A 13790-nucleotide genomic window follows, 5' to 3' on the forward strand; every position below is an offset into this window, starting at 1 on the left:
TACAGCAGTCAGGCATGTGCGCCTGGTTTCTACCGATGTCCAAGACCAAATTTGGAGTTAGTTCCCTGTTACCGAGCAATCCGGGTCACCAAATTGCAAGATGGGACTAGAGAAACATGAAGAAACCTGAACGTGACATTCAACGAGAAGCTGTTGAATGTGAGCTCTAAGAGCCAGTTCTGTCTGCAGACACAAGACTAGAATAGTTATTTCTCTTGTGGACATGGCATCAGAGCAGTTATCCAACGGCGTCCAATCTCAGATTTAGCAAGAGTAAAATTCCCTCTCAAGTGCAATATTTTATTTCTGGTCTAGCTCTAAATTTTCCCCTGTCTGGGGTGCCCTTTCTAACTTTCTGCACAGACAGGGGGGAAAAATGAGGTGAACAAAGTATATTGTATAGAAAACCACCACCTGTTAAAAGCTGGCATTTATCTCATTGAAATAAAAAGTGCGGGCAGGGGTCCATCGCTTCAAAGGAGGGAGAGAGAGTCTCCCATTTTCAGAAAATATACTATTAGTGCTTGGTAAAAACTGTTATTAGATATATGTATATTACATATACTTACAGAGTCTTCTTCTTGTCTGTTTATCCTTTGTAACCAGTAAAACATTCTGAGAAAAAGATCTTATGTTTGTTTACTTTACATCTGAAAAAGTTCATTCAAAATATTTATAATTACCAAAAATTACTATTTAATTTAATTGTGATAATATTACATTTCATTAAAGTCATCTTTACTACATTTCTGCCAAATCAGTTTCTAAGATGATCAGACTCCCTAGATATTTACTGCAGGTCTAAAATGCTTTTAAAATACATTCAACAAGTATTTATTGAAAATGCTCATCCTGTGCAAAATTCTACACAGAGAGTTGGCAGGAATGCCAGGACACAAAGAGAAAAAGAGAAAGTCCTGCTTTCAGAAATGTTCAAATGGGCGGCAGGGGACACAATATTAGTAGATCAACCCATCATCTCAAACCGAAACTGGCATTTACATTTCTCTGAAAATGTTTTCTTAACTGGTTAGTCCATGTCATCCCAAATCTAGCACTTCTGTAAACATCTTCAAGTACTTGATTTAATGTCTCATTTTATATATAAAGTTGTTTATTAAATTAAATGTCAACTGAATGTCCCCTTTAATGTACTGGGAAGGAATCTGGAAGGAAATAAAGACGAAAAACCTACAAAGAATCCTTTAAGGAGATAGTACAACTGATTATAGTCAACACACACACAGACTCACACATACACACACCACGTAGCCATGGCTGAAAAGGGATTTGTATCTTTTTTCTCTTGTTTGGAAGGCGTATGATTGGCACACAATGTTACATTAGTTTCAGGTGTGCAACACAGTGATTGTATATTGACTGATATATTACGCTGTGCTCACCACAGGCATAGCCACCATCCGTCACCACACAATGCTCTAATACCATTGACTATAATCCCTATGCTGTGCCTTTAAGGGATGCTTATCTTTAACAGAAGGACAAAAAAAATATTTGGGCATTCCTGTTCCTAAAGAGTTACCAGTTTCTACTTTTTCTGACAATAAGATTGTCATTTAATCCCTTTTCTTTTTTTTTTTTCATAAGATTTATTTATTTGAGAGATCTGAGAGGGAGCGTGCCTGTGCGCTCACAGGATGGGGTGGGGGGAAGGCAGAGGGAGAGAGAGAGACTCCCAAGCAGACTCCCTGGTGAGCACGGTGCCTCATGGGGGGCTCGATCCCAGGACCCCAAGATCATGACCTGAGCTGAAATCAAGAGTTGGGATGCTCTGTCGACTGAGCCACCCAGGCGCCGCCCCCAACTTTTCCAACAGCTTTCTTTCTCCTTCATCTCTGAATCTCAATGACCCTACCTAGAATTCCAGTGGAACTAATTCATACAAATTTTGTGCACACAGCCACAGGGCCAGAAATGGAGACTTTCCCGACGGGCACACGTTCTGCCCATGTTAGCAGGAATTATATTATGCTTCTCTTCTGAGAACCTGCCTCTCTTCCTGGCTCTACCCCCTTCCTAGAGCCCAGTGTTAACAAAACACTGATACAGTTATTGTACCGCACGTGGGGGCCAACGGATCACATTGCCAGAGATAAGAACTGTGGCAGAAAAAAAGTATAGTAAGGTCAAAACTGGTATATTGGCCTAACGTTTAACCTTTGGAAATGTTCAAACATTTTACAAAATATTCACTAGCTTAGATTTCCAATAACTGTCAGGTCAAGCTAAAAATCAAACACCAAAAAATTCAAGTAGATTCTATGTGCTACAGGGGGAAACACTTCTGTAAAAATTCAGGACATCCCCTTCCTTGTTCCAGAAAAACACTTATTTGCCTATGCTTCTAAGTGTCTATTTAGTGAATCTTATGTTTCTCTCTTAATGTTCAAGAAAATTCCATTCCTGGAAATGAGGAATGGCATAATTCTTCGTTTTAATTTTAAACTACTTTCGAAATTAGTGATAACGTTTTCAAAAAGACAACTAGCAAATAAAATAGACTTGAGACAAAATAAATACATATCGGAATTACCTTTGGCCTGGTCCAAAGTCGTCAGCTTCAGGCATTTCTGCCCTGTAAAAACACTGACCAAGTGGACGGGGCTGCAGCCCTTGTGTGCTAGAAACTCTTCTTCTCCACTCAGCAGCAAGTATCAGGAGGGAAGATCCCCAGCCGTCAAGTCCCTTCCTCTTGGGAAAAAAGCACTCCTCCCTTATTCAGAAAGTAGGTGTTTACAAACTTCCAAAGCACCTGCCTGCTTTGAATGAAGCTAAGAGCCGGGTTATGATGACTGTCCCCTTCTAAAAATAAATAGGTCACCTCTTACTCCCAGTACCGTGACAGGCAGCTGGGAGCAAGCATTTTCTCTTTAGTGGCGTGAGACGGTGTCACTGCCCAGCTATTAACCTTTATTGGGATGACTTCCCTAGACCTGCCCACTCTTTCTCTTTCCTTTTTTTTTCCCCCCCGTGGCATGATAAGGCACCCATCGAAGGGTGGTGTGGCCGCGGGGAGCCTAAAACTCCAGGCTGGGCTATCAGATCTCCAACTCATAGGAGGAGGCTGGGGGTGGAGAGTGAAATGGGCCGTACATGCCAGAGCTGAGAGCTTTGTTTGTTCTGAGAATGCTCAGCCACTCAGCAAAAGATCTTTTACTGAAAAGAAAAACAACACCAAGAAACAACTGTGTTTTGAGGGACGCTGTTTTGCAAGAAAATCTTCCTTTGGGTCATCTAGATTTCTCAACTCAGAATGAGTTTGCACACGAATGAGTCCATGTGTTCCTTTGGGCAACAGGACTTCTCCCACAGACTTCCCTCTGTCATCAGGAAGCAGCCTGACACTGGCGCGTGGCTGGGCTATGTGCCTGAGATATTTTTATAGCTTGGCTCATCACCCTGTTGGAGTAATCAATCACCAAGTACCCTCATTGGCTGCAGCTTCTAAGAGCAGGACAAAAATGACTTCAAGTTTTCTTGCTTCCAAAGAGGCTAGAAGAAAAGGCTGGACCTAGATGGTGGAAAGGTACATACTTGCTGTTATAAAATAAGTCCTGGGGATGTAATGTCCAGCATGCTCACGACAGCTAGCAACACTGTATCACCTATTTGAAAGGTGCTGAGAAAGTCGATCTTTAAAGTTCTCATCACAAGAAAAAAAATAGTAACTGTGTGTGCTGCTGGATGTTAACTAGACTTACGGTGGTGATCATTTCCCAAGACATACGAATATCAAATCATTATGCTGTATGCCTGAAATGAATATGTTATGTGTCAATCATATCTCAATAAAAAAAAGAAAGTGTAGCTCCTTCCTCATTAAAGAAAAAAAAAAGGCTAGGAGAAATATTACTGAGATTCTTTTAGGAATAGACCCTAAAAGCTTTGTATAAAAAGTTAAAATCCGGGGCGCCTGGGTGGCGCAGTTGTTAAGCATCTGCCTTCGGCTCAGGGTGTGATCCCAGCGTTCTGGGATCGAGCCCCACATCGGGCTCCTCCTCTAGGAGTCTGCTTCTTCCTCTCCCACTCCCCCTGCTTGTGTTCCCTCTCTCGCTGGCTGTCTCTCTGTCGAATAAATAAATAAAATCTTAAAAAAAAAAAAAAAGTTAAAATCCTTTTTTTTCCCTGATTGGGAATGTTAGGTAACATAGTAAGCAAGATCTAATTATTAAGCAACAATACACTTTTCTTTTAAAAATGCGTGCGTTCCACCATCACTACATAGCAATATATATTTACTGTACATTTTATGCTTACATGTGTGATTTCTAGAACATCAAAGAATTGAGAAGTTGAAATGGGTAGCACGCGAACCTATTCTCTTTTGGATACTGTGAGCTATTCTTTGCCACAGTTCTGACTATTCTTTAATACCTCACACAAGATCTAAAGCTCTAGACTTCAAAGTCTAAGATTAAGTCAGTGCAGGTACTCAAACACATAACTCAAATATTGTTGACCTCGAAGGCAAACAGTCCTAGCACAGTTCCAAGGACCAGGTCGTGCAGGTGCCGCTCAGACCCAAAGCAACGTGTGGCGTTGTGAGAAATGCCAGGGTTAAAGAACTGAAAAGTTCAGACACTGAAAACCTCATCAGTGAGAATATGTCAGCACTTTTATTTAAAGTTATCAACAACAAAAAGCTAATTCTAGTCTCTAACTCTCCGTTTTAACAATTCTATCCTGTTAATTTTACCTTTTGTTCTCCTAAACTCCTGTTTTACTACTTTTTTGTATACCTAAGTGCAGCTGTTGCCAAACTCCAGTTGCTGTTTAGAACAGAACTGAATATGCTCCTGAAATCTGCCTCTCGGTGTTAGAGGACAATGACGTGATTGGTGCTGTAACAGATGAATGTGCTCGTTACTACCATGAAATATTTATTAAAATAATTCCTTTAGCACTCCTTCATGCATTTTTAAATTACTTGCTCCAACCACGGATTCCCCCTTCATGTATACTTGTGTTAATTTCTGAAATTCGCAAGGACAAGGAGGGGAAACAGGGATGGCATAGGTAACAGACCAGAGTGAAGCTACGTGGCTGACACAGCACGTGGCTTCCTGGCATTGGGGACATCTTCAGCCCTGGGAGGGGGGAGCTGTCTTTGCAGGGGTTCCCCATCACTGCTGACCTGAAATCCACTGAACATCCTGAAGGTAAGGACTCAGAGCACACACACATGGGAGAGACTCTGAGGGCCCTAGAAGCTTTCCAACATTCTCAGATGCTGGAACAGGGACCCCGTAGAGTTGGGCTGACCCACTGTGGACAGACCAGGAGAGACTGCAGTGCAGAGTGTCCTTGTCACTCCTCTGCCTGAAGAGACAGCAGAGCCCACACATTCACAGCAAAAGCTCCTGTGGCCAGACACTTCCATAGTTCAAGTTTTCTTGTATCCGTACTATTCCAAAATATGTATGCATTTTTAGTAATATACATTAAATAAACATTTTTTAATTTTTTTGCAGTTTATATGAGCTAAGAAAATCATTGCCATATCAAAGGTAATTGTCTACTTCTCTTGATGCTCCTTTTTCTTTTCACATATCATTGGTTTGAGTTTTTTCTTCCCATTCTTTTATAACAGCTTTCACTAAGGCTCTGGAACTTTCTATCAGAGATGATAGGAGGGACTCTCCCTCTCTTGGAGGTTACAGGGCAATATTAGCATGAATGGCCAAGTTGTGGGTGTGGAAGTGGGGTCATCATTGGTGGACAGAAAATTACTAAGACAGGAAGGGTAGTTGTTTGCTAAGTTGGCCTGACAGAATTCTTGCTGAAGGCAGGCCAGGCTGATGGGATATTACCTGGGGGTGTTGGGAGATGAGGAATTTGGTCAGAGATGGAGAGTCATCAAATGTCAAGGGGGAGGGATTCTCACTAAAATGATCTGACAGGATTCTTGCTAAAACTGCATTTTTGAGGAGCACCTGGCTGCTCGGTCAGAGGAGAAGGTGACTATTGATCTCGGGGTTATGAGTTCGAGCCCCATGTGGGGTGTAGAGATTACTCAAATAAAAATTTAAGAAAAAACCCCCAAAAAACTGGGTTCTTGAGAACATACCCAAGGATATAGCCTAGCTGCAAAAGAGCTCAGAGGAGGCTGACTAGAGTTTGATCAAAGAGGTGACAAAGAGTTTGTCACCTTCTAAGAATAGACACATTTTAATTTCTTCACAAACTGTGCGGACCCTCCGGAGCCATACCATCCAATATGGCAGCCACTGAGCACTGGAAGTGTGGCTGGTGCAGACGTGAAGATGCAGTAGAAAAAAAAGAATGTAAAATATCTTGTTACTAATTTTCACATTGACTACATGCTGAAATGATAATATTTTGGACATATCAATAAAATACAATAAATTATTAAAATTAATTTCCCTTGTTTTTTATTTAACGTGGCTTCTAGAAATTTTAATTTATATATGTAGCCTGCATTATATTTCTAGTGGTCTGTACAGCTCTAGAACTTTGATTCTCTTCTTCTCTGCCAAAATTGGTTTAAGTTAGACATAAAACAAAAGTTACTGTGAGAACAGACTGGCTAACACAATCTTACCAACTGCTTCAGAAACATTTCCAGAATCGCTTTTTTTTTGGGGGGGGGGTGAGAGGCAGAGAGACAGAGAGAGAATCTTAAGCAGACTCTATGTCCAGCATGGAGCCAGACACGGGACTTGATCTCACAACCCTGAGATCATGACCCAAGCCGAGATCAAGAGTCAGATACTTAACAGACTGAACCACACAGGCGACCCCATTATTGCTTTTAATCAAAAGGGAAGAGGATAGAGATTTATAAAAGACAATGAAGAGGACAGTATTAGAAGAGTGCACCAAAACATTTAGTTCATATGCTAATATCTTCTCCATCCCTCCTTCTCTCCAGCCTCTGAAGACAAGATCCTATAAGTAACTTCTCCAAGGCCAGGCTGTGTCCTGAGTTCTTGATTCCCTCCCCTCCTCGCTTCTCCAATTTGTGCCACCAGTTATGCCATCTCTCTTTTTTTTTTCCCCTAAAGATTTCATTTATTTGGGAGAGAGAGCAGGGGAAGGGGCAGAGGGAAAGTGGACCTCCTGCTGAGCAGGGAGCCTGACATGATGCAGGGCTCGATCCCAGGGCCCTGGATCATGACCTGAGCCGAAGGCAGACGCTTAACTGACTGAGCCACCCAGGCGCCCCTATCCCATCTCCTTCTTGTTGGTTCAGGACCCTCCCGAATTCTACTAGCTCTTTCCTTTAGCCACAAGTATATCCAGGCCTCTCCCAGAAACCACATCACTGACCATACAGGTCCCTTCTAGTTACTAAGCTCTGTCTTCTGTTCGTTACAGCTGAAGGTCCTGACCAGTGGTCTGTGGTCATCACTCCTCACCAGTTACAGCCAAACTTCTGCCCCCACCATGACCCTGGCACTGCTGTCCCTCTGTCCTGGCACTGTCCCCATGCTTGGCTCAAACACTCCACTCCTGTGCGCAGCTCCAGCTTCTCTCAACACTATTTCTCGGTCTCTCAAGGTGCCCCTCTTCTAACTGGCTCTCCAACATAGGTGATCTTGAAGGCAGGCCCTCCCCACCCTTGGCCACTCTAATTCTGCAGACCAGGGATGTGCCACGAATCTGGCCCCAGGTGCTGCTGATGTTGCTGGCAAGGGACCCCCACTTTGCGAGCACAGTCCTAGAGCTCTAACACGGCCCACCTCCCCTTTCATGCTATATGATCTCCCTAGGAAATCTCTCTCTTCCCAGATTTTAACCCCCACCTCTATGCCCAAACCTATATTCCCCGCCACACACACTCCAGAATGCCAGCTGTGGTGCATGGGAGCTGTGTCTAACTAGCTCATGGAAACTGTTCCTATCTCTCCCCTCTCGTGTTCAGTGACAAAAAGTAGGTACTTCAAGTCGGCCATGGTGGGAGCATTTACACTGTAGAAATCGGCAAATACAACAAATCAGCCGGCTCCTCCCTACCCACTGTGAGCCGGTTGTTTAAAATTTACCCCCACACCACTGATCACTAACCATCTTAACCTGTGCTGCATGAAGCCAGGAGGCCATTAGACTGAGATGGTTCTCAGGCTCTAGTATCCTGCGTTAGCAAACCAAAACGTAAGCCTATAAATGCCTCAAGGTTCACCTAAGGATGAGCCATCGCAAGCATCCAATAGGCTTTCCCAAATAAGGCAACCACTTGAGCTACAGCCAATCAAATAATTGCCTTGCTTTGTTTCCACGTAGTCTCTACTGAAGTCTTCCCCTGGCTCCTGCCCAGGGAGGGCTCCTAATCACTTCTAGCTTGGTGCCACCTGATTCAAACTGATTTTTGCACACATAAACTCTTAAAATTTATAATGTGCCTTGATGTATCTTTTAACTCCTGGAAGTCCCACACATATCTCCAAAAATCAAATCCAAAGAGGAACCACCATCTCAGCAACCTGTCCCTCCCTGAAGCTTTTCTATTTCTTCCCTCATTTCGTTCCTTTTTCAGAAAAGTAATCCCTCATATCATTCTCAACGCCATTAGTCTGACGCAATTTCGCCATAAAATTTAGCAACATGTCATCTTACTATCTGTTTACATAACTGCTATCTGAATCCCTCCCTCCCAGAGCAGGCAATGAACCTCCCAGTTCGTTATTCAGCAACAGTACAAAGCATGGTAGAGCTAGCCTCTAGAACAGAACAAACTAGTATTTTTAGGTGATATTATTACCAAATATAAGTTACGTAAGTGAAGAAATGTTCCAAATGGTCAACAGGGGCAGAGAAATGGGAGCTGTATTCTCTCTTCCCTCTTCCTTACACACAGAGAAGACTCACTGATGCTTGAACACATTGAGCTACGTTTGTAAGCCACCCTGAGATTCTGCGCTCGGTCTGTTTTTTGTCTTAGTTCAGTCTGGTCTCCTCTGCTGCCTAGGCTAAGGGCAACCAAATGCTTATGACCAAATACTCCAAGAAGTACATGCCCTGCAAATGTACTGTGTGATTATAAATTATAAGCATATATATGTATATATTAATTACATTTTTAAGAAGATTTATTTATTTTAGGGAGAGAGGAAGAGAGAGAGTACGTGCTGCATGAGCTGAGGCAGAGAAACAGTCCCAAGCTGACTCCACGCTGAGCCTGGAGCCTGACACAGGGCTGGATCCCACAACGTCGAGATCATGACCCAAGCCGAAACCAAGAGCCAGACGCCCAACCTACTGAGCCATTTGGGCGCCCCAAGCATATATATTTTCAATGTCATGTCATGTTATTTGTGAATATTTTATGTACCGTATACATCATACAAAAAATTTTAAATGGAGAGATAAAATAAACATACGCATCCCTATAACTGCAAGAAACCCAAACAACCTAGAGGCCTATCCTTAAGGGATTAACTGAATTTTTGGGCAATGAGATTCCATGCTGCTGCTAAAAAGGATGAGAGTGTTATTAAAATCTTTCCATGACATCGGTTAGCTAAAAAAGAGACAACAGAGAAGGTGTATAATCCCATTTACTTAAAAATATACTTTTATCTATTGATGAAAACACCTGGAAAGATATGTCTGAAGAAAGGGAAACTAAGAAGACAAGGGGGGGAGGGAGTGGAAGGAAAGGAAAAACATTTCCAAGGATCTACACTGAGGGGTTAATCATGGTTTTCTTCCATGGCTTAAGGAAATGATGAATATTTTTCATTTTATTCTTTTTGCCCATCTTTGTTTTCTATTTTTCAGTACAAGTACATACAAGTTGCCCTTATAAGAAAAAAAATTGTTTTTAAAATACAAAAAAGAAAAAAATTGACTTTTAAATGAAAGAGGAATTTTTCTGTGGCTTCTATCTCTAATGAAAAATATCTTAAAAAAAAAAAAAAAAACTAGGAAAAAAAAATCCCTGCTCTTTCACCTGGGAAACAAGACCTTCTGAAGCACACCTCCAGCAGAACTCTCAAGCTCCAGGATTTTCTCTCAAGCCAGACTAGTAACAGTTTCTGTCTTTGAGGAGTTAACTCTTTGGTAGCAGACAGGTATTGGTTGAAAGGAGGAAAAGAAAACACGTGAGCCTTCCCTTCAACCACTGACTCAAAGGTGTACGAATTCCGTTTCCCCACCTACCTCAATCTCCCAGCAAAGATCTCCAGTGTTCCCAACAGAGGATGTTTGCTATTATCAAAGTCAGTCTATTTTTGGAATAAAGTAAAAAAGAATATTTTTTTCCTTCAGATTAAAAAAAAAAATCAAGGCATCAAGTGACCCTAGGTGTATGTGGTGTGAATCACACCACTCAGCAAAGACGAAAAATCTGATGGACAATCACAACGCACACAGTGATGAGAAAGATGGTACCCTCTCTCTTGCTTTCTGGTTGGTGGAATCATACTGAGACTTGTCCTAGATCCGTGACTTTCAGAGCAATAAAAACTTTTTTCCCCCAAATGTTATAACAAACTTTAGTATATAAAAGATACAGCCACCAGAAAGAGTTACTCAGGTTTAAAGGGGGAGCAGGGTACCGAAACTTGGCCTCCATCCCCCCGAAAGGCAGCCCCTGAATCGAGTCCTTGGAAATTCAGAGTTGCTCAAGATACAGTGGAAAAACTGTGACCTAGATCCTCTGGACAGCCCAGCCTGGAAGAGAAAGTGGGAACCTTTTTCCTCAGTCTCTTTTCATAATAATGAGAACAGAATCAACCCAGTTACCCATTTTTTACCTTTTCACTTTTTTTAAGCTTAGCACACAGAGTGTTTTCTTCAAATTTCTTTTCATCCAAAAATAGATAGCACTCTAAAACCAAGCCACGGAGCCCCTGAAGTCCCTTTTCTGCTTGACCTTCGCCCTTTTTTGGGGGTGTCATCGTAGTCAACCTATTTCCCAGCCTAGGACAGTCACCAGCTGCACCTCACATCCTGGTATGATTAATAACAGACCCCGTCATGCTCATCGGTGCACCTGTTCAGGTCACCGACTGCAGGACCCAATACCTCACCATTTCTGACCCCTATTTGTTGGAACTTCCATTTTGTCGATTTGTGCCGGATTGTCACATAATTTGTTTGGGTGTCGGTAGGGACCCCACTGGACCCAACTGTGCCACGGACACTCAGGTTGGCCAGCTAGTGCCGCTGACGCCTTTCCAGTCCAGTCCACGCTACACCCGCCATCTGACCCTGCCATGGGTGGAACTGTGCCCTGCCCCCAAAGTGGTGTGATGAAGCAAAGCTATCTGGAAAGTACGGTGTGGGTATGACCAAGGGATGCCAGAGAAGCCAGCCGGCCCAGGAGGGACGAAAAGGGCAGGAGTGGAAGGATAGCAATCTGGGGGAAGAGTCAGCAAATGGCCGGAGGGGAAAGGGGGTCAAGAAATGGAGAGAAGGTGGGGGTAGAAAGGCTAATAGGGACACCGTAAAGACTCAAGAGCCTCCGAGAGTTCTGTGCTGTGCCCCTAGGTCTTTGTCATGCTGATCTCTATAGGGGCATACTCATGTCCTAACTGACCAAATACGTTTCTTTTAAAAAGTTCACTATATAGTTGACCCTTGAACAACATGGCTCCACTTAAATGTGAATTTTTTTTTCTGATAAATACAGTATAGGGTTGTAAATGTATTTTCTGTTATGATTTTTTTTGGAGAGATGGTACAAGTTGTGGGGGAGGGGCAGAGGGAGAGGGTGAGAGATAATCTCAAGCAGACTCCATGCTGAGCGTGAAGCCCCGTGCAGAGCTTGACCCCATGACCCTGAGATCACAACGTGCATTGAAGTTAAGAGTCAGACATTTAACCGACTGAGCCACCCAGACATCCCTTATGATTTTCTTAATAACATTTTCTTTTCTCTAGCACTTCATTAGAATATAGCATATAAGACACATAACATACAAAACATGTGTTAATCAACTGTTCATATTATCAGTAAGGCTTCTGGTCAACAGAATGCTATGAGTAATGTTCTTGAGGATTTAAAAGTTACACCTGGATTCATCAACTGTGTAGGGGATTGGCAGCCCTAACACTTACACTGTTCAAGGGTTCACTGTAGGTTGATTTTTAAACTGCGATATTTAGGAGTTAATGACCATTGGAATCCAAGAAGCAAAGCATGAACACTGCATATAACCCTTTTGAGTAGTCAGTGGGTTCACAACAGGAAGGGTGGGGTAAGGGCAGACGGGGGAGAAGAGCAGGAAGTGGCGGTGAACAGAGCACAGGAGTAGCCTCGGGAAACACGGGCAGGAGGAAGAAAAGGCAGTCTGGCAATGGCTCAAGGAAGCCCCAAGAAGAAGACACTGTGAAACAGGGCAGCTGCTGGGACCTCCTGCGTCACATGGCACTGGCTTGTTTTCGTGTTGTGTCCTGCATTTCTTGAGACCCATTTCACTGCGCCAAACACGACCTCTACAACCTCTGGTGTGGGATCCCCTCTCCGAGGGCGTGTTGGTCACCTGCAACCAGTTTCTCTTCTACTTACTTCCCCACTCCTCTCCTTAAAACAGTTGACATATCTCTGTATCAAGCTGATTTCTTTCTCTCTTCTTCCTCCCATCCATCCCCAACCTCCCCTACAGAAAACAAGAAGAAGAAGAAGAAGAAGAAGAAGAAGAAGAAGAAGAGAAAAAGAAAAAAAAACCACCACTTTTCTAAAACTCCAGGAGGAATATACACATTGGTAAATATCAAAGCCAAATGTTCTCATTGGTTCAATCCATCTGCAGAGCACACTCGTCCTGAATAGTCTTGCTTGCTTTCTTCTTTAAAGCTCTCTTCTAAGTCTGCATGTGTGTTTCAGGGGTGAAGGTCCTCAACAGAGAATCTCTGGTTCCAAGAAATTTAGAACAAATAGCTGTAAGAGAGAAAGAACTCTGGCAGGTCCCACTGCTCTTAGCAAACATCAGGAAATGGAAAATTTCTAAGGCCATGAGCGGCAGAGACAGACGTCTGTGTGGATGGTAAGGATCGGAGGGATTCTCCAAGAGTGGCACACAGCTCAAAACAAACGTCCTCTCTTGAGCTTAAAAATATAATGCTAGACAGGCAATCATAAGCTGTTTAACTATGGATTGTGTAAGACTGTTGTTATATGTTGATCTTCCTTATCACATTTTGCTTATGTCAGTGTTAAAACTTATTTTTCATTCTTTAAATAGCAACTGATAAGATGCTTCCTGGCTATACATTCACCCAGTATTTTGTGGAGAAGCCAAACTGAAAAGAAGACTTTTCAGCTTAACAGTCCTACAACAGTTAATCATTATTTCCATATGGTTTTGAGGCTATGGGCTGGGTGACCAGAAAGCCTCCTCGTCCCTTTTCACCATGTGCCATCTGGCACCTCTGTGGCCTTGGCTGGATGAGTTCCACCTGCTGACCCAGCCTGAGGGACGAGCGATCTCCTCAGACACTGAAAGAACCTCTCCTCCAGGCAATGGGGTTTGGGGAAACGTGCTCCTGGGCCAATATCCTACAGCCTTTAGGCATTTGTGAAGAGGAGCCAGTTCCTTTAGAAGCAGATGCAACAACTTATCAAGATGCTGGTCTTGATAAGTGGAAAAGAAGAGGGCCCTAAGAGACCTCACAGCCGCTTCTTGTGGAGGGCAGATCCCTCCAATAACCTAACAGGGACGGCGTCTCCTTAGCGCCTCAACCACTGTCGGACTGATAATAAACCTGGTCTCTTGGAAATGTGGTTTCCCTCCTTTCAGCCACCACACGGTTCCGAATGATCTGCTCATAGCAATGTTAAGGCGTCCCATAGTGACTTTGCA

At 43.1% G+C, this 13790-nt stretch overlaps 1 protein-coding gene across 4 annotated transcripts in view; it reads right to left on the minus strand.

Annotated features, from left to right (window-relative positions):
- RETREG1 (reticulophagy regulator 1) overlaps positions 1-13790 on the minus strand; it is a 124709-nt gene that overhangs the window by 37006 nt on the left and 73913 nt on the right. The window contains exon 1 of one of the 4 annotated variants that reach the window (XM_048224304.2): positions 2555-3688. The exons of the other annotated variants lie outside the window; for them this stretch is intronic. Within the exon in view, the coding sequence (XP_048080261.1) occupies positions 2555-2589 (35 nt within the window). The 5' untranslated portion in view covers positions 2590-3688. Of the gene's footprint in view, positions 1-2554; positions 3689-13790 lie in introns of those variants that run through there. 4 annotated transcript variants of the gene reach the window in all.

Source organism: Ursus arctos, unplaced genomic scaffold, assembly GCF_023065955.2.
Source record: "Ursus arctos isolate Adak ecotype North America unplaced genomic scaffold, UrsArc2.0 scaffold_15, whole genome shotgun sequence".
Lineage (NCBI taxonomy): Eukaryota > Metazoa > Chordata > Mammalia > Carnivora > Ursidae > Ursus > Ursus arctos.